Source organism: Apium graveolens, unplaced genomic scaffold, assembly GCF_009905375.1.
Source record: "Apium graveolens cultivar Ventura unplaced genomic scaffold, ASM990537v1 ctg4827, whole genome shotgun sequence".
In the NCBI taxonomy this organism is placed as follows: domain Eukaryota; kingdom Viridiplantae; phylum Streptophyta; class Magnoliopsida; order Apiales; family Apiaceae; genus Apium; species Apium graveolens.
Window position 1 is genome coordinate 90,293 of NW_027418706.1, and position 20,649 is coordinate 110,941.

At 35.8% G+C, this 20,649-nt stretch overlaps 5 protein-coding genes across 9 annotated transcripts; all 5 read left to right on the forward strand.

Annotated features, from left to right (window-relative positions):
• The first annotated feature begins 1,320 nt into the window (after positions 1-1,320).
• Positions 1,321-2,904, forward strand: LOC141702256 (uncharacterized). Its single transcript, XM_074505949.1, has 2 exons — positions 1,321-1,598; positions 1,773-2,904. The coding sequence occupies exons 1-2, from the start codon at positions 1,433-1,435 to the stop codon at positions 2,630-2,632; spliced, it is 1,026 nt and encodes a 341-aa protein (XP_074362050.1). The 5' UTR covers positions 1,321-1,432; the 3' UTR covers positions 2,633-2,904.
• A 3,137-nt stretch (positions 2,905-6,041) lies between these two features.
• LOC141702255 (uncharacterized) lies at positions 6,042-7,666 on the forward strand. The gene is made up of 2 exons (XM_074505948.1): positions 6,042-6,314; positions 6,486-7,666. The coding sequence occupies exons 1-2, from the start codon at positions 6,149-6,151 to the stop codon at positions 7,367-7,369; spliced, it is 1,050 nt and encodes a 349-aa protein (XP_074362049.1). The 5' UTR covers positions 6,042-6,148; the 3' UTR covers positions 7,370-7,666.
• A 4,462-nt stretch (positions 7,667-12,128) lies between these two features.
• LOC141702257 (peptidyl-prolyl cis-trans isomerase 2) lies at positions 12,129-12,894 on the forward strand. The gene has a single exon (XM_074505950.1). It carries the CDS (start codon positions 12,214-12,216, stop codon positions 12,727-12,729), a length of 516 nt encoding a protein of 171 aa, XP_074362051.1. The 5' UTR covers positions 12,129-12,213; the 3' UTR covers positions 12,730-12,894.
• A 149-nt stretch (positions 12,895-13,043) lies between these two features.
• Positions 13,044-18,454, forward strand: LOC141702254 (putative amidase At4g34880). Of its 5 annotated transcripts, none has more exons than XM_074505947.1 (8): positions 13,044-13,798; positions 13,881-13,976; positions 14,803-15,237; positions 15,407-15,621; positions 15,707-15,949; positions 16,049-16,247; positions 16,317-16,778; positions 17,257-18,454. In XM_074505947.1, the coding sequence occupies exons 2-7, from the start codon at positions 13,887-13,889 to the stop codon at positions 16,671-16,673; spliced, it is 1,539 nt and encodes a 512-aa protein (XP_074362048.1). In that variant the 5' UTR covers positions 13,044-13,798; positions 13,881-13,886; the 3' UTR covers positions 16,674-16,778; positions 17,257-18,454. The 5 variants fall into 5 exon arrangements, with proteins under 5 accessions (XP_074362048.1, XP_074362045.1, XP_074362044.1 ...); XM_074505944.1 differs by having other exon boundaries at positions 13,044-13,648; positions 13,724-13,976; XM_074505943.1 differs by having other exon boundaries at positions 13,044-13,313; positions 13,510-13,976.
• Positions 18,455-18,873: 419 nt separating this feature from the next.
• On the forward strand, positions 18,874-19,773 carry LOC141702249 (dirigent protein 23-like). Its single transcript, XM_074505939.1, has one exon. It carries the CDS (start codon positions 18,931-18,933, stop codon positions 19,630-19,632), a length of 702 nt encoding a protein of 233 aa, XP_074362040.1. The 5' UTR covers positions 18,874-18,930; the 3' UTR covers positions 19,633-19,773.
• The last annotated feature ends 876 nt before the right edge of the window (positions 19,774-20,649 follow it).

Sequence of the window (20,649 nt, forward strand, 5' to 3'; positions counted from 1 at the left end):
GGTTGGAGATAGGTTCACATGCTTATTAATGCTATCATGCTGTCATTTAGTTTGACAAAATGTAGCTTGCCCAAATTAATTATACAAGGTTGATGCCAGCCAGAGTACAAAATCTGATTAATACCTACTAATTTGTATTTTTGTAGAAACTTTTTGGTGCAGATGCAGACATCAACTATTTTTCTAGAGATCCAAGTCCAAGTTAACAGTTTACTGTTAGTGGTAACCTGTAAGGCTGTAACCAACACAACCTACTCTCCCTAGAACTGTAGAAGATAAATGATGAAACAGAACCTACATTTATATTTTGTGGAGATAAATTTTTATGATGAACTTCCAGATAACTTCTGAAAGAAAGGGCCACCATACCACATTTGTTAATGGATCAAATTCAGAACCTAATTCTAACAAAATATCTGTATGCTGCATGGTTTCGACAAGTTTAAATGTAGCTTTCAGATTGTTTGGATTTATTCTTTGCTACCATGATTTATATTTATATACACACGTATAAGATTCATCAAATCACAACAAATTATATCTAAAGTGTATGTTAATGTCTTGTTGACCCTTTAAAACCAAAAACAAGCTTTCATAATCATGCGTTTCTTTCTAACAAAACAGCATCAACCAAGACCTGGGACACAGATTAAGATGTTTAACTACAAGATCAGCTTAAGTCTTCTGCATTCGTGTGAAAGGGAGATACATAAACCAGATTTCTGATAAGCACTCTTGATTCGGAAACAGCATGGTCTAGGGAAGGCTCTCTACGTAGGCACTCTTATTCTTATTTCAGGTTTGAAAGTAAATTAGTAGAAACTTTCATTTCTGAAAGGTAAAAATCTTATATCAAGAGATGGAGCTGAAAAGTACATTATGTCAGCATAATAATATACTTGCAGTGCAGAAATGTATTTAAATAACAGCACATTACTAACTTCACTGATTTTTTTACATTTATTAGATAATTTATTGTATGCTGAAAAGACAGTGTCCTAGGAGTAAAGAAGCACAGTTCAATTCTCTTAAAATTCCTAGGAAATTAAATGTTTTACATTTATACAAATATCCAGTAAGAACAAAGGTTTATACATAGGATTTTTTATGAGAAGTGGTAAGTAATGTGTAGTGCATACAGGTGAGGGTCATTTAGTCATTGATAATGCCAGGTTTTAATGACCAAATTTGCTGGTGAACCTTAAGCTGAAATTAAGCACCATGGGTCCCTAGCTTCAAGTGGGCTTGATAAAATTGTCGGTCTTTAATTAAGCCACCTCCTTAAGGTCATTATATATAAGACTACTCCTTAGGACTCTAATACTCACTCACTTAAAGAAGCTTGTAGCTTCAGATCAGTTTCAGGGCTACAATTTGTTGTAATCTTGAATCTTTGTAAGGGTTTTTTCCAGGGTCTGAGGAGGGGTTTCCAATGCGGATTCTTTCTGTTTCCCGATGCGTACTAATTGGTGCTTTGGTTTCATTATTGGTCTCTGTGAGCTTCTGTTATGGGGATGATAAGACAGTTGAGGTTGTTGGACTAGGAGAATGTGCAGACTGTAAAGAAAGTAACATTAAGACTAGCCAAGCCTTCTCTGGTACATATAAAAATTGTTCTTTTTGTTGTTCTTTAAGTACTTTATTTATGCATTTATTCTGTTTGGAAGTTATTATGAAAAAAAATGGTATCATGCCTTCAAATATTCACTTTATGTAGTTTGGCAGTGAATCATGATGATTGGTTGATATACTCACTTGAAATGTGCATGCAGGGCTTCGGGTGACAGTCGACTGCAAATCCAATGAAGGACATTTCCAAACAAGGGGAGTTGGAGAGCTTGACAAAGAAGGAAAATTCACGGTGAGTCTTCCAAAGGAAATCTTGGAAGATGGAAAACTCAAGGAAGAATGCTATGCACAACTTCACGGTGCATCATTAGCTCCATGCCCTGCTCACAATGGCCTAGAGTCATCAAAGATTGTCTTCCAGTCGAAAGTTAATGAGAAGCACACCTTTAGTACCGCTGGAAAACTGAAATTCTCAACACCTGTGTGCACTTCAGCCTTCTTGTGGAAATACAAGTACAAGTACTCTCCTAAGCCATCACTACCCCCCTTGACTCCACACCCATGGAAAAAGTACCTTCCACCTTTGGCTGATCACCCTTGGAAAAAGAAATGGAAGAAGTACTTTAACAAGACACCAGTCTACACACCAAAGCCGGTTTATACCCCAAAGCCGGTTTATACACATCCCCCAGCTCCCGTTTATACCCCAAAGCCAGTTTATACACCAAAGTCAGTTTATACACATCCCCCGACTCCCGTTTATACGCCAAAGCCAGTTTATACGCCAAAGCCAGTTTATACACCAAAGCCAGTTTATACACATCCCCCAACTCCCGTTTATACGCCAAAGCCAGTTTATACTCCAAAACCAGTTTATACACATCCCCCAACTCCAGTTTATACGCCAAAGCCAGTTTATACACCAAAACCGGTTTATACACATCCGCCTATACCTATTTATAAGAAGCCTTGCCCACCCATTGTTCTACCTCCCAAGTTTTTCCACCACCCTAAGATGAAGTACTTCCCACCCCTTCCACCTCACTTCCCTCACCGTCCTTAAATTGAAGCTTCCATGCATGTTGTTGCTCTTCATGAGTGACGTTTACATAAGATGTTTAGTCTGCTGAATAACATCTCGTTTAAATTCCTTATTGCGACAATAATAAAAACCTTTGTGAAAATAGATATATAGTTGAAGGCTTGAGAGTGCTGGCAGTTAAAACGAAGTGGATGCGTGTGATGTACTTTCATATTTATGGTTATTTCAATATTGCATTTGTAAGTTTTTGAGCATTTCAGTCCTGTTGAAATTTAGTATTGTTACAGTGATCAGTACATGATTTTCTTTTCGAGAATATATAGTTTTGCTTATCAATCTGAAACTAATTTAAATAAAGTCGGATGTAGATCAGTAAAGGGTCTCCCCGAATCCCTATAAATTATATGCCAAGGCATTGTAGGAAGAATTCTTAGAGCAACAAAATGAAAACTGAAGGTACAAGTTCAAAAAATTGAACACAACTGGAAATAATTCTCAGTAGAGACTTGCAGGCTTTTGTTCTGTGTGTTTATTCATCAATTTTACAAATAACAAGAAGCGTGAACATAACTCATGTAACGAAACAGATCCAAAGTTTAAAACTCCTGTTAACTTGTTTTACCTTTAACATCGGAAAGGGCAGGTTAAGTGCCGCGAATGAGCTTAGATGAAACAAAACTAGATGATTTGCGAGATTCTCCATCACATCTCAGCAGCAACACAACACAGTCATGCTGTCATTAGGCGCTGTTTCTGTTCTCTGCTCCTTTTCTCCCAGGTCTCTTTATATCTTAATTTCAGATCTAGATTTATTTCTTCTTTTTGGCTTTTTAATTTTACTTCTTAGTTATATCCAGTGATCTGTTGATTAATTCAAGTTTGCTAGTTCACTAGTCTGTGTATGAATTTGTTTTCACTGATTAAGGTCTTTAGCATACTATTGTGCATCTTAGTTTATTGTTTTTTGTTTTTGATATGTTGTTCATTTGTGCAATTGAATTTACTTAATAGTTAATACAGTAGCATCATCATTTGATTGATTCAACTTTTTTTGTTGTGATGATCATTTGCTGATTGTAGTCTATGCCGTTGAGCAATTTTGCTGGATTGAAGCTTTTGTTTCGGGATTTTGCTGCATCATGTTTACTGCTAAATTGCCATTTTGTACTTTTCTGGCAACCTATTCGACTGTTGGATGAAGTCAGATCAAAAAAAAAAAAAACTAACTTGATGCATGTAATTATCGCGACAAGTGTAATTAACATTTTTACCCTTACTACTTGCAGCATGAATTTTGCCAGTCCACTCTATTCAGTTGTTAATCTGAGAAAACTAACTATATGTTAAGTTTATATACTTTGTTGATGGTGTAAAAAATTGCTTTTCTGTAACAAAAAAGAGCAACCAACTAGCTGGTAGGCAGAGTATACATGATTTTGGGTTAATCATGAAGTCTAGACAGACCACACTAATCACAAACTATTTCGGTATATGATTATAATCTGTAAGACGGGGAAAATGAAGAAATCTTAAATATGGGACTGGTGATAATAGTGATGCCACAGTATTACCCAGCTGTTTGTAAGTTCCAACCAACACATTATGCAACCTTGTGGAGTTGCAGTTAAACAGGGGGGGGGTCTGCAATTAAGTAGACCGTAATATAATGATAAAACTAGTATTTGCAGACTTATTGCGATATAGAACCCACTGTGAAGTCACGAGTTAGACTGTGATATATGATATAGTGGACGAGGCAAGCTCTTGTCGATGCATAAAAGATCACAGTTTCTTCCCACACTCTATTAGCTGAGATAAATAAGTTTGCACCAAGAAGGATTAAGGAAAATTTAGAAAATAATGAATGGCCAAATTCAGTGGTAAGAAGAGAGAACCTGTGCAGGTGGGCATAAACTTTCTGCAACAGAATTTGAAGTAGTTTTTACACGACTACAATCGACAGGACTCTACTGCAGAATTTTTAGCATTTTACGTTTTTAACATGATAACATGGCGATACTCTGATAATGTGACCTGACCGATAATTGACCATCGTATCAAACCAAGTAGGACCTGGCCTTTCTAGTACAGTATATGAAACTAACCAAAACTAGAACATAATTATGTAGTTTACGGTTGGAGAAATATTAAACAGCCTCCCCAATCTATCACCAACTAATGTTGCTGCATTATGGCATTGACGGCATCACAAATCTAACTCTTAACAAGAGATTCTACTCTAACTAAATGGCAATCACATTGTTGGGGGTTGAAGATCTGTTCATATGCTAATTAATGCTATCATGCTGTCATTTAGTTTGACAAACTGAACCTTGCCCAAATTAATTATACAAGGTTGATGCCAGAGTACAAAATCAGATTAATACCTACTAATTTGTATTTTTGTAGAAAATCCTAAACTAATGATCTGATTAATACCTACTCATTTGTATTTTTGTAGAAACTTTTTGGTGCAGACATCAACCCTCTTTCTAGAGATAGAAGTCCAACTTAATTTACTGTGAGTGGTAACACAAAAAATTTGCTTGATGAAAGATATGACATTGTTAACCAGCAGAACCTACTACTCTCTCTGCAAGAAGATATTTAAAAAAAAGTTGATTAACATTTAACAAGTAAATTATTAAAGTTGTAAGTTGAGTAGAAACAGAGGTTTACAGGAAGCTATTTTAGACTCATGTTTACTGCTATATTATTCTTGTCGAGATTAAAATTTTACGGATGACTTCCAGATAACTTGTGAAAGTTTTTTTACAGTAAATTACAGATTTTTCTGAAAGAAAGGGCACCACATCTGTTAAGGGACAAAATTCAGAACCAGACTCGAAGAAATTATCTGTATGCTGCCATAATTTATCATTATATACATGTATTAGATTCATCAAATCAGAACAAATAATATCTAGTAGAAACTTAATTTCTTAAAGGTAAAAATGTAAAATCTAGAGATGAACTGAAAAGTACAATGTCACTATGTCAATGCACTTGCAGTGTAGCAATGTATATAAATATCAGCATATTACTATCTCCAGTTTAAAATTTTATATTTATTAGATGATTTATTGTATGCCAAAGGGACAGTGTCCTAGGAGTAAATAAGCATTGTTCAATGCTCTTGAAATTCCTAAGAAACTAAGATGTTTTAAATTTGTACAAGTTTCTAATAAGAACAAAGCTTTATACTTAGAATTGGTATGCCATAGGGTAACTAATGTGTAGTGTATACAGTTGAGGGTCATTAAGTCATTGATAATGCCAGGTTTCAATGACCAAATTTGCTGGTGAACCTTAAGCAGAAATTAAGCACCATGGGTCCCTAGCTTCAAGTGGGCTTGATAAATTTGTCGGTCTTTAATTAAGCCACCTCCTTAAGATCACTATATATAAGATTGCTCCTTTGGACTCTAATACACACTCATTTAAAGAAGCTTGTAGCTTCAGATCAGTTTCAGGGATACAATTTGTTGTAATCTTGAACCTTTTTAAGGGTTTTTTCCAGGGTCTGAGGGGTTTTCAATGCGGATTCTTTCTGTTTCCAGATGCGTACTGATTGGTGCTTTGGTTTCATTATTGGTCTCTGTGAGCTTCTGTTATGGGGATGATAAGACAGTTGAGGTTGTTGGACTAGGAGAATGTGCAGACTGTGCAGAAAGTAACATCAAGACTAGCCAAGCCTTTTCTGGTATTTATACAAATTGTTCTTTTTTGTTGTTCTTTAAGCACTTCATGCATTTATTCTATTTCAAAGCTATTATCAACCAAATTGGTCTTATGGCTTCATATATGCACAATATGTAGTTTAGTAGTGAACCATGATAATTGGATGATATACTCAATTGAAATGTGCATGCAGGGCTTCGGGTGACAGTGGACTGCAAATCCAATGAAGGACATTTCCAAACAAGGGGAGTTGGAGAGCTTGACAAAGAAGGAAAATTCACGGTGAGTCTTCCAAAGGAAATTTTGGAAGATGGAAAACTCAAGGAAGAATGCTATGCACAACTTCACGGTGCATCATTAGCTCCATGCCCTGCTCACAATGGCATAGAGTCATCAAAGATTGTCTTCCAGTCGAAAGTTAATGAAAAGCACACCTTTAGTACTGCTGGAAAACTAAAATTCTCAACACCTGTGTGCACTTCAGCCTTCTTGTGGAAATACAAGTACAAGTACTCTCCTAAGCCATCACTACCCCCCTTGACTCCACACCCATGGAAAAAGTACCTTCCACCTTTGGCTGATCACCCTTGGAAAAAGAAATGGAAGAAGTACTTTCACAAGTCACCAGTCTATACACCAAAGCCGGTTTATACACATCCCCCAGCTCCCGTTTATACCCCAAAGCCCGTTTATACACCAAAGCCCGTTTATACACATCCCCCAGCTCCCGTTTATACCCCAAAGCCCGTTTATACACCAAAGCCGGTTTATACACATCCCCCAACTCCCGTTTATACGCCAAAACCAGTTTATACTCCAAAGCCAGTTTATACACATCCCCCAACTCCCGTTTATACGCCAAAGCCGGTTTATACTCCAAAACCAGTTTATACACATCCCCCAACTCCAGTTTATACGCCAAAGCCAGTTTATACACCAAAACCGGTTTATACACATCCGCCTATACCTATTTATAAGAAGCCTTGCCCACCCATTGTTCTACCTCCCAAGTTTTTCCACCACCCTAAGATGAAGTACTTCCCACCCCTTCCACCTCACTTCCCTCACCGTCCTTAAATTGAAGCTTCCATGCATGTTGTTGCTGTGCATGAGTGACATTTACATAAGATGTTTAGTCTGCTGCATAACCTCTCGTTTAAATTCCTTATTGCAACATATAATAAAAACCTTTGTGGAGATAGATATGTAGTTGAAGACTTGGAAGTGCTGCTGAGTGCTTGTGGACTGTGGCAGTCTAAACAAAGTTCCTGCGTGTGACGTGCTTATATGTTTATGGTAGTTTCAATTTCATTTGTAATTTATTGAGCATTTCATTTCTGTTTGAATCAATACATGATTTTCTTTTGAAGAATACATAGTTTTTCTTCTGAATCTGAAACTAAATTAAATGAAGTCGGAAGTAGATCAGTAAAGGGTCTCACAGAATCCCTACGAATTATATGCCAAAAGCATTGTAGGAAGAGTTCTCATCAAAGCAAAACAATGAAAACTGAAGGCTGTTCAAATTTTAAAACAATGATCAGCAATAGAAATAATTCTTAGTAGAGACTTTTATGTGGTCTTTTATGTACATATAGCGAAAAGCATGAACATAACTCGTCATGTAACTTGTCATGACACGTGGTGGCGTTGACACCCCTCTTGCCACCCCCATCGGAGATGCTCTTAACATAGGAAATGATAGGTAAATGAATCAAAAGTAGAGTGCAAAACACAACATCATAGTCTTACTGAAAGTATTATTTAAAACACATTAGTATTTACTATTTAGTACTACTATGTACCAAAAAAATCCATGCTCAAACCACTGTAAATATAATTATCCTGTTGAACACGAACAGAAAGGCATCGTCGCTCACATGAAACCTTTAGTTCATTGTTTCAAGCTCTGTAAATGATTTATGTGATGTTTAGTTTTATACACTATGGTCGTATTTGTTTCGTGGGATTATAATCAGGGATAATAATCCCATCAAAATTAGTCCTATGGATTAAATAATCTTATCATAAGTTTGTTTTGAAGGATTAAATGTAGGATTGAAATATAATTCTTTAAAATTTTATCATATGTTTGTTTTGTGGGATAGTACTTGAGATTGGAATATAGTCTTTTAAATTTTTTAATCTTATGTTTGTTTCATATGGGATAATAATGAGGGGGATTATAATCTTTTAAAAAATGACTTGTAATGAGCGGGATTATAATCTTTTAAAAAATGACGGAGGATATAATATAATACCTCCTCTCACCCAGCATTAGTGCTGAGATTATATTTTTATCCTCTTCTCCAACAAAAGAAACATGGGATAGGATAATTTAAAGGATTGTAATCGTTTGATAACTCTTCACTAATTTTTTATAAAACAAACATTGAATTGAAAAATTTAAAAGATTATAATATTATCCCGTGCTTAATACCATTAAACAAACATGACCTATATATTAGAAATTTTCTAGCAACAAATCATTCTTCTCCGGAAAATGAGTACAATGCATATCAGCACCTGCGTGAGAATAAGTTTAATACTTTTTCTCTGGAAGGAAATGAGAGGAAATAGCCTATCACTGGAATTATAACCGATTATTGAGAACGGAAAAATAATTTGTAATTAATATTACATTTATATTTTATTTACCAAGTCAAAGGTCAAACTTTTATGATACAAAAGCTGCCTAGAAGTCATGTGTAAGTTAAGGTGAATTTATAAGGCTAGGCTTCGGCCAGGCAGGTGAATATGTCAAGGAAAGCCCAATAAAATTTTTGGAACATTTTGGTCCCATTTGTCTTAGAAAACCCATCAAATAATAGTCCAGCAATGTATACACTGGTACCTTATATTATATCCTACTTCCCTCTGTATTTTTCATTTCTTTACACTTTCCTTTTTGGATGTCTCATCCATTCCTTTACATTTCAAAACTTATCAAAAATAGTCAATGGGTCCCTCCATTTTTCCACTTTTTTTTCTCTTTCACACTACTTTTATCTCCACTATCTCTCTTTTATACATTAAAAATTAATGGGACTCACCACTTCACTCACTTTTCTTTCTCTTTTTCACTACTTTATACATATTTCTTAATCTCGGTGCCCAATCCTTTTAATTTTGATAACAAATCAAAAGGACGGAGGGAGTACTAGCCTATAACCCGTGCAATGCACGGATTGTTTTTAACATTCGATAATTTTTAATAATATAATTTTTAATAGTTGAAAAATAAATTGAAGAACATTATAAGTTATGACAATATATGTTTTATAATAATTTGAGACTTGACTGAAAATAAATAATATAATATAATATGTTGTTCACGGGACTCGAGCCCTGAACTTGTAGAAATTGTTAAAATAAAGAATATAAAAGTTTAAATATTATAAGCTGTTGACGGGGTTCGAACCCTAAATCCATAAAAAACAGTTTAAATATTAATATAATAATATTTTATTATTGCATCTAACGGTTCTAATCTTTCTGACTTTAGATCTGACGGTTGTTATTTGTCGTACCAAATAACTGTACCAAACAAACCATTACCAAATAAAGGGTGTTCTGCTTATAATAGTATAACATAGATATATAATTAGAGTAAAGGATGGTATGATTTAGTCGTTACGGATAAAGCAGTAATTTATTTTGAAAAAAAATAAAGTTGATAAGGCGTGTAACACGATACCTATATTAATAAACCTAAAACTAATATTAAAGAAGGTAAAAATATAATATGTAAATATTCAATACATTCCTAAATAATTAAATAATTTAGGAATAAAATAATAATACTTTTAAGTATTTTTAAACGTAAATATGTTATATTATATATATAATTGTGTAAGGGAGTTAATATGGCACGATTGTGTGGGTTGTTCGTCATGGCTAGAGATGCACAAAAAGCCCGGGCCCGAAAATCTGCCCCGGCCCGATCCGGTCAAAGCGCGGTCAAGCCCAGCTCGGTTAAAGCCCGGCCCGGTCCCGGCCCGGGCTTCGGGCCTCGACGGGCCCTATATTTTTAGGCAAAGCCCGGCCCGGCTCGGCTCAGTTCGGTTAAAAGCCCGGGCTTCGGCCCGGCCCAGCCCGATTAAGAGCCAGAAAAAAGCCCGGTTATAATCTGATTATTCTAATATATTTTCTTATATATTTATAAATTCATATTTACTATAAATATAAATAATACTTTAAACACATATATATTTACATATTTGTGATTAATAATATTATTTATATACTTCGTTGCATAAATAATGAAAGAATATATAATAAGTATAATATATATATTTGGATATCATTGTCACGAATATTTGGATATCATTGTTATCATAACAATGATATCATTGTTATCAATGTTATCATAACAATGATAAAATATATTATATAAACATGTTTATTTTTTGCCGAACTTAAATGTTTTCAACGAAGTAATGTTTTCCTAAAATATTCCATGTAAACTAATACATTTTTACAATGATCTAGTCGGTAACACATGTATTCTTCGGAATCTTTAATAATACAAGATCCGATTTAAATTAGAAAAAAGCCCGGCCCGATCCGGCCCGAAAAAAAGCCCGATTAGGCCCGCCTCGAGGGTCCAAACGGGCTTTGACATTTCCGGAAAGCCCGACCCGGCCCGGTCAAAGTCAAAACCCGGGATTTTTAAGGCCCGATCAAAACCCGGCCCGGTGTCCCTTTTGTGCATCTCTAGTCATGGCTAACAATGTCATTTCAGCAGTTAAAATTATATATAAAACTCCCCGACCCCTATGAAAAAGGTAATTTTCACAATAAACTCTTATAATACGTAATTATTGACAATAAAGAGAAATTAATTAAAGTTAAAATATTATAATATATAAAATTTTAAGATAATTAAAAATATATATAATACATAAATAAATATAAATTCCAAAGAAAATACTAAGATGTAGATCGTAGACAATCAAGTTACAACGGAAAAATGTAACAAGTTTATATATAAAATATAATAACTATAATATAACAACTACAAAAAGAATACAAAAACTTAAAAATATATTATATATTACTTGAAATGTTTAAAAATGTATTATATACAATATAATTTAAAAATATGTAAATTAGAAAAAATACTAATAACAAATATGTAAAAGTAAAATTTACTACACTATTTTTTGGTAAAATAAGAATGACCACATAGACATGTTATCAAAAATAACATTTAAGATGATTTTAAAATTTTTAGTTAAAAATTTCATTTACACATGTATTTTCAGTGTTTATGCTAAAAAAAATTAACAAATGTAATATAAAATTATACAAAAAGTAGATATTTAGATTTATTAAAATTAATATTTTACAAAAATATAAGTGTAAATAAGTTAACAAATATAGAAAAACTTAAAAATATATTATATATTATTTTACATGTTTAAGAATATGTTACCGTTAAAAGTAAGTAAAATTAAATTATAAGACTAAATTAACAAACAAAAATTTAAAAAAAAAACAATTTTTTAAAAATATTTATAAATTATCCTGGTATAAAGTTAGTATATTTTAAGTAAGATATATTAATACATTTTAGCTGTTCTAAATTAAAAATAGAGTACATCACGTGATAAACATGAAACAATTGTAGGAACAATCTAGAAGCTACGTGTCATGTCATTCAGCTTCTGCTAATTTGGCCTTATCTAATCGAAAGTGCTATCACCCAACCATAGTTAACTCTTAACCAAACCCTGGTAAATCTGTGTCCATATCAGTCAACACGTGTCCTAATTCAACGGCTCAGATTCGCTTTCCCCGGATAAACCCTGCACCAACCCGCTATATAAACTCTCATCTTCCTCACTCTTCCGATGCGCTTCATCACAGCAACCAGTCTATACATATAAATTTCTGTATCTATACTTTTTTGAGCAGCAATGGCGAACCCTAAGGTATTTTTTGACATGGCGATCGGTGGTACTCCGGCTGGGAAGATCGTGATGGAGCTGTACGCTAACACCACTCCCAAGACGGCAGAGAATTTCCGAGCACTCTGCACCGGCGAGAAAGGCGTCGGAAAAGCCGGAAAACCGTTACACTACAAAGGCTCAAGCTTTCACCGTGTGATTCCGGGATTCATGTGCCAGGGCGGCGACTTCACAGCCGGAAACGGCACTGGAGGCGAGTCGATCTATGGCACGAAGTTTGCGGACGAGAATTTTGAGAAGAAGCACACTGGACCTGGAATATTGTCGATGGCGAACGCAGGACCTGGGACGAATGGATCACAGTTTTTCATATGTACGGCGAAGACTGATTGGCTGGATGGAAAGCATGTTGTGTTTGGAAAAGTTGTTGAAGGAATGGACGTTGTTAAGGAGATTGAGAAGTTTGGATCTGACAGTGGCAAGACTTCCAAGCCTGTTACCATTGCTGATTGCGGACAGTGTTAGATCGGATATCAGATTATCCCGAGTCAATCGTATCTTATTATCCTATCTATCTATCCTTATTAGTATTATTATTATTAGCAGTAGCGAGGGTTTTATGTTATCGATCGGTGTTGGTGATGTATCAGAACTATCTGAATTGATGAAATAAATTTAGGTTTTTCAATATTTGTTATCTTGTGTCATTGATTTATTATTGTTATGTTGTTTTTGTTAAGTGTTTGATTAATTGTAATTTACTGAAAGAAATTAATGGAGTATAATGACTGGCCTTTTGAATGTGAATCATATTCATGCATTCTCTTAAAACTCCTGTAAATTGACAGGCCTAATACTACTTAAAACTTAAAAGTCAATTTGATAAAATGCAGGTTGTATTCTTTTTAATGCTTAAGCTAAATAAACAATGGTTAGGGAAAGCTTATAGGGTATGAATTTAGTGTGAAGCTTAGGGATGTTTGAAATTGCACATTGTTAGTACATTGGTTATGTGACTCCTAGCTCAGCTCCTTTGCCTGCAGCTACCTGCTATCCCCACCTCAGATGATGCCTGCGTCGGCGTCTTCTTCATTCACTGACTATTGAATGTACGACAACCATTGGTCAATCACCATTTTGAATACTCTTCAACTCCTATGATGCTTTAATATCCCTGCATTGCTTTTGATGCCTACCAATCCCTGTTCTTGCAAGAAATCTTTCTGGGAAATTTTGGTTAATACCAAAATTTAGTGTTCTGTATATTCCATAATTTTACTAAAAATCAACAAAATGTCATTGCAGGTGTTAAAAATGCCAGATAACAGATGTTACTGGAGCGTACTAAGACCTGATTTGGATGTACCCTTCTGTTTTCGCCTTTGGGTGAAGTAGCTGCCAGGAAATCGGGGAGATATGACACTGGGTTTGGTGAACGGAACTTGTGAGCTGCTCTTAAATATTCATATACTGCAATCCAGACTACTCAGATATTCAGTTTCCGCTTCATCCTCCGCAGATCACACATACAAAAATGGCTCTAAAGGTGTTAACTAGGAGTATCATGACTATGCTTCATGCAGGCTAATTCCAGGTATGCCAACTGCAATTCCTTCCACTCCTTGCAACTGAAACATGTCTACAATCTACGTATATTGAAATGTTGTTACTCACAGAATTGTATGACTCGATTTTACCTTGAGCTCGGTCCCGCCCCCTGTGCTCACATATGGAACATGTATCATCAGTCCTTATTGCAGATAATATGTCTGGTAAGGTACACCGCAACAATGCAGCAATTATCTGCCGGCCAGACGTATTCTAAAAAAAATAATAGAAGTAACAAACTAATATGGAATCGAAATGTGTGAGTATATGTGCATTGTGTGTGGTTGAAGGATACTATTATGTAGACCTGCAGTAAGATGGCTTGTGCTATTTTCATCAATCTAGGTGCTAATAGTTAAATTCTCCAGTTTTTATGGTTTGAACTAGAAGATGCTACTATTTCAATTCCAAAAAGTGGCATATTCTTGTTATCTATGTCCCATGAATGAGTCTACAACTCAAGAACGCACGTTTGGACAGATTACAAGTACGTTTAATCTGTCAGTACTCTACACCACTGTAAACACAAATATATTTACACTTCATTATGTTTCATATTCCAACTACATTGCGCTGCCCCTTGGCCTTGGAGACCTGGCATTGAACCTTTCAATGCCAAGTCTCCACTGTAATTATGCCAATTAAATTGCTGTCAGCACATTAGCAGGAGTGATTTGAATTAGCCCGGTATCCATGGCCGGCAGAAGTTGACAAATGCTATTGCAATACACCAAACACTAGTTAAGCATTTTCAATCACAGGAGATATATAAATAAATTAGAAGATACCTTATTATGTATGTGCTTACGTCACTCCTATTTTAACTACATAAACACTTCTAAAGCAAGTTTAATGTGCAAGATGTTGGAATAATGCTCGTTTTTTTCTGAAATGCAAAGAAACAAAATGGACATTTGTTCGCTATTACTGCTTTTTTTAGCCTCATTTTTTGTAGCAAGCTCAGGAACTTGTGATGCATTCTCAATCCAGGAGGCTTCAGTGTATGATATTCAAATTGCTTTCAAGCAAAATCTACTCACTTCTCGGGAACTTGTTAAGTTCTACCTGGCAAAAATTCGTGAACTCAACCCGAATCTTAAAGGGATCATTGAGGTGAACCCTGATGCTCTATTTGAGGCTGAAAAAGCTGACAAAGAAAGGCAAGTGAATTCATATGTGCCATTGCCCTATCTACATGGCATTCCTGTTTTACTCAAGGATTTAATTGCTACAAAAGACAAACTTAACACAACAGCAGGATCATTCGCCTTGTTGGGATCAGTGGTGCCTCGTGATGCTGCAGTGGTGCTGAAATTAAGGCAGGCAGGTGCTATCATATTAGGGAAGGCTAGCTTGAGTGAATGGGCAAATTTTCGTTCACTTACTGCTCCTAGTGGTTGGAGTGGCCGGGGCGGTCGAGGGAAGGTAAGATTCAACGCTATACATAGAAGTTTGAAAAACCACATACTATAGTATTGGTAAATCTTGAAACAAATATGTAAGTTCCATCCTCAGAATTATGTGGCATACTAGATAAGAGGATAAAAATTGTATAAAACTTTATAGGAAAACTGACACAAGTTATCACATGCAGAATCCCTATGTTTTATCAGCAAATCCTTGTGGGTCAAGTAGTGGATCAGCCATATCCGTAGCTGCAAATATGGCAGCGCTATCACTGGGCACGGAGACTGATGGTTCCATCTTATGTCCTGCCAGCTTCAATGCTGTAGTGGGAATTAAACCGACTGTTGGCCTCACTAGCAGATCTGGTGTCATTCCAATCTCTCCTAGACAAGACACAGTCGGGTAGATAATAGAGTAATCTCTGAAAATTTACGGTATAACAGATTAAATATTTGCAAGCTAATCATATACATTCCTGTGGGAACAGGCCTATCTGCAGAAGTGTAGCAGATGCAGTCTATGTTCTTGAGACAATAGCAGGTTATGATTCAAATGATGCTAATGCAACAAGAGAGGCATCAAAGTACATTCCAACAGATGGATACATTCAATTCTTAAAGATTAATGGCCTTGCTGGAAAAAGATTGGGGATAGTCAGAAATCCATTTTTTAGCTTTATAACTGATTCTGAGTTAACACTAGCTTTTGAGCAACATTTCAGGACACTCAGGTAACGTAGTCCCCGAAAAATTATGTAGTGGTATATATTACGGAAGCCTTTTTAAAATTCGGAATCTACATGACAATACCACATTCAGTTTTCTTGAAGGCAAAAAGGTGCAGTTTTGGTGGATAATCTTGAAGTACCCAACATCAGTGTCATCCTCAACTCTACTTCAAGTGGCGAAGCAACAGCCTTGTTATCTGAATTCAAGCTATCTATAAATGCTTATTTGGAGGACCTTGTGATTTCCCCAGTTCGTTCCTTGACAGATATTATAGCATTCAACCAGAAATTCTCTGATTTGGTAAGTACTAAGTGTACATATCCAAGTTAAACGATGTGCATATAATTTTCATGCTAATTGGTTTTACAGGAAATGCTAGACAAACTCGGACAGATAATATTATTGTCTGCTGAAGCCACAAACGGTATAGGCAGTGAGGAGAAAAAAGCTACACTGAATTTAGAAAAACTGAGTAGGGATGGATTTGAAAAGATAATGCGAGACCATAAGCTTGATGCATTGGTGACTCCAAGTCCATTTTGTGCTCCTATTCTTGCAATTGGAGGGTATCCAGGAATTACTGTCCCTGCTGCATATGATACTACTGGGGTTCCTCGGGGCATATGCTTTGGTGGATTAAAAGGCTCAGAACCTAAACTGATAGAAATCGCCTATGGGTTTGAGCAAGCAACCAAAATTAGAAAGCCTCCTACATTTCTACTTTAAATTTTTCATGCTCGTGTTGTGTATGGCATTTCAAAGTTATTCACTTCAGTTGGACTAATCTTGCACTGTCAACTGCAAAGTCTCCTGAAGATGCACTTGTTACAGGTTATCAAAATTTGTACTCCTATTTTTTCAGACTTAATTAGTCTATGTATATTATCTGTGACTACGGAGATTTTGTTTTAGCTGATGATGTTCCATAATCTTTGCATAACAGTATTTTTTCCAGTCCAAATTTTTAATGTTAAGATATTGAAGATCTACTTTTGTTTGGAATTTATATTTTATGAGCTTAATTGAGTGCACCTGCAATGTAGTAACTAGCAAATCTGTTGCTTTGTGCTTTATATTTAATACCACCATGGAGGGAAATGTGTAAAAGTTATAATATTTAGATTTTATTTGTCAAAATTATGTAATAAGTATAGTACTCAGGACCAGAAAAATCTCACATCCTGCATTGATGATGCTTTCAACGTATTCTTAAAAAGCAGTGTCTTGGGGTCTACAGTTGTACCACATGATTAAGGATGCATCTATGACAATTTAGATGGTGTTAATAACAATTCTATTGTCTCTGCAGGCTAGACAAGTGGAATGAGGGATAGCGCGGAACTGGTTCTTTCAATAAAATTCTCCGGGCAATACTTATCGTCTTCACTAGTGATCACATCCTCAGATCGAAGCCATATCTGCATTTTCCAAGAAGAATTAACTGAAGCAGCACCCTTTTGGCAGAAGTGTGCAGAAAGCAATTTGAAACTTAGGTAAAACAATCACAGAAACTGGAAATAAAATATAATTTTAAAGAAAGAGGGACTGGAAAGGATAGAACTTGAGTAGCAAAGAGCATTGGAAACTGAAGAGCTCAAATGCAAGAGGAGATTGGGCAGGAGAGAATTTTAGACAAAAAGAGATGAATTGGGAGAATCTACATCTGTTTGGTGGAGGGCTAGTAATGCTCCATGAGGATCCTGTTGAGTCTTGGAGTTTAAAACATGTTTATGAAGTGGTAGCTGCTAATGGTGCCTGAGTTGTTGCTTAATGGATGCAATGTCTGTCCAAACCTTGTGATTGCCTGGACCATAGCAAGGTCTGATTACTGGACCATAGCAGTTGTGATCCATAGATTGCTCTCCCAATCCCAGACCACTAGCACTTAAGCTGGCACTCTGTCAGTATAGGATATACGAACAGGCCTTGTTAATTGTCATGTCATGTCATGATTTTAAGTGGTTAAAAAAGGTCTTCTGGAGTTGTTAGTTATTGCGGTTGGGGCAAACTGCTATTAGTCACCAACTTTCTTTTGCAGGGCCTATATACTTAATAACCCATTAACAGCTGGGTCACATCACACATCAAAGCCCATGGGCTGAGGGACGAAGCCCAAGGTTTGACACTCACTCTTCTCTGAAGGAACCTAGTTTAATACCCCCGTGACACGTGTCATGATTTTTTTTTTTTGACAGGCCTTGTCATGAACTTTGTATTCCGAGTACACTTGAAAAACCATTTACTTATAGTCCAACATCATTAAAGTAAAAAATTACTGAGAATATTTAACGAGTTAAAGATGACAAATTCATGTTAAATTCCTTGTAATTTCCTTGCGTTTAATATTAACTTGGAGACCTACTAGAAGTCCCTCCGCCTGGGTGATGTGAATGGTCTGCTTAGAAGAACGGTGAGTCAACTACTTGAATTGTTCTCACTAATTTATAAACATTGTCCTAGCGTCTTCAAAATTGTATTTCTTTGGATTTTAGTGCCTAAATAAAAATCTCAGTTTTTCGTCAAAGACACATTGTACCAGTACTTTATTACTCATAACCAAAATTTATACTCAGCTCTATTTCACACTAACATTTAAATTATTTCAATTTCATGTCATTTTAAATTATAAATGATTTCAAAATTTGGCTAATTTAACCAAAGTCAGAACAAGACTGTTCTTTGGTTATCACTGTTAGATTACTGTTAGATTTAACAGTAATGCTAATTAAAGTTGGTATTTGGTTATCTAACTACCAGTTTAGAACTTTGGAATGGAAATGGTTGTTGGCACGACCAACATGTGAAATATAGAATAAATAGAACAACTCCACATGCACATAAAAGCAAAAAAAAAGAAAAAGTTCTTCAGCATGATACTTTTCGCCACTAATTTTAGTCAAAAGTCGCCGTAAATTAAAAATCTCAATGCTGCTAAACCGACAAACGTGAATGCAACGTGTTTGCTTTGTATATGTAGCTTCGCATGGAATATGGAGTAGATGACCCAACGATTGAAATCTGTGTGAACATTCAGCCACCCACCCACGCACAATTAGTACAACTACTAGTACTATATACTCTGTCCAAGTCCTGGAGAAACACAACATACTTCACAGTTATGGCTAGATTATTTACTCTACCTGCAGTGCTAATCCTATTGATACTACTCACCATTCAAGAAACACAAAGCCAAGACACAAGCTGGGCCAAAAGAGATGATTCCGGAAAAGAAGTTGTCACCAATCTTCAATTTTATTTCCATGATATTCTCAGTGGAAATAACCCTTCCGCAATACCTGTGGTGCAACCACCCCGAAATAGAACTACTTCTCTTACCGGCTTCGGGTCAATGACCATGGTCGATGACCCGCTGACCGTCGGCCCTGAATCTACTTCTAAAGAAGTAGGCAGGGCCAGGGGTTTATATGGCTCGGCTGGACAAACTGATTTTGGGTTAATCATGGTCATGAGCTATGTGTTCACAGATGGTGTATATGATGGTAGTTCTTTTAGCTTGTTGAGTATCAATCAGGCTGCAAACCAGGTTCGAGAGATGGCCATTGTGGGTGGAACAGGACTTTTTCGGTTGGCTCGTGGATATGCCATTGCACAAACTTATTCACTCGATCTTGCCACTGGTGATGCAGTTGTAGGGTATAATGTTACTATCAGTACATACATTTGAATCAGGACTTGTTTCTTTCTCTATGTATTTGTAATGCTATCCAACATTTGTATGAAAAAAATCACAGGGTTACCACATCTTTTTAAAAAGATTCTACGATTGTTAAATCAACGTATCTAGTACATCTTACATTTCTCTACAGACATGATAGTGTTTTTGTTTAATTTTCGATGTATTTTGTCCCTATAATCTACTTCCAGTAGGTCATTTCAAGAGCGTCCGAGAATGTAACATTGCTCAACTGCATAGAGAACATTGTATCTTTGTCCTTTTTTTAAAGTTATATATCCAGCTGCTTGTCTTTAATATATGAGAAATGGACCAGGTACTCAGCCCGTTGCATGTCTTGCATGTTTAGTTGTAGAATGTTGTCATAACAAGTCACCAATTTTCTTGGGCATGACCAGAATCATGGATGACCCATTAACAGCAGGGCCAGAGTTCATGTCAAAACCTGTGGGCCGAGCCCAAGGTTTGTTTTCCTCCTCTGCTCTGAAGGAACCAAGTACTCTGCTTTGTATTCATCAACTTTGTCTTCACAGATGAAAGAATAAAAAGAAACATTAGACCAGTAAAAATTGCATTCTCCAGTAACACTTCCTCAGTTGCTGCTATTGGTTCTATTTATCTGTGTTTCTGAGTATAAATATAAATGTCAGATGTTCCAGCTAATAATTCTCTTGTCTGTGCATCAAATACCACATAACAGATCTGTGTTACTCTTGCATCAAGCAATGAACCCGTATCGGATACCAGGACACCAATTTTATTACGTGTCATATATTTAAACCGACAATTTGGCCAACGTAAGGCCATATATCACTGTAGACATGAGTTTAGGCTTCAAAATGAAAAGGTGAAAAGAATAAAAAGGTTAAATTCTTCTTATAATTGCCCAGTCTGTCCTGCAGATAAAAGACGCGCTGTTTTTCTTGAAAAATAAACTACTTTTCATAGCTATATAATATTGTTGACATGAGGTGGTTGAACCAAATTTCAAAAGCTATGATAATAATT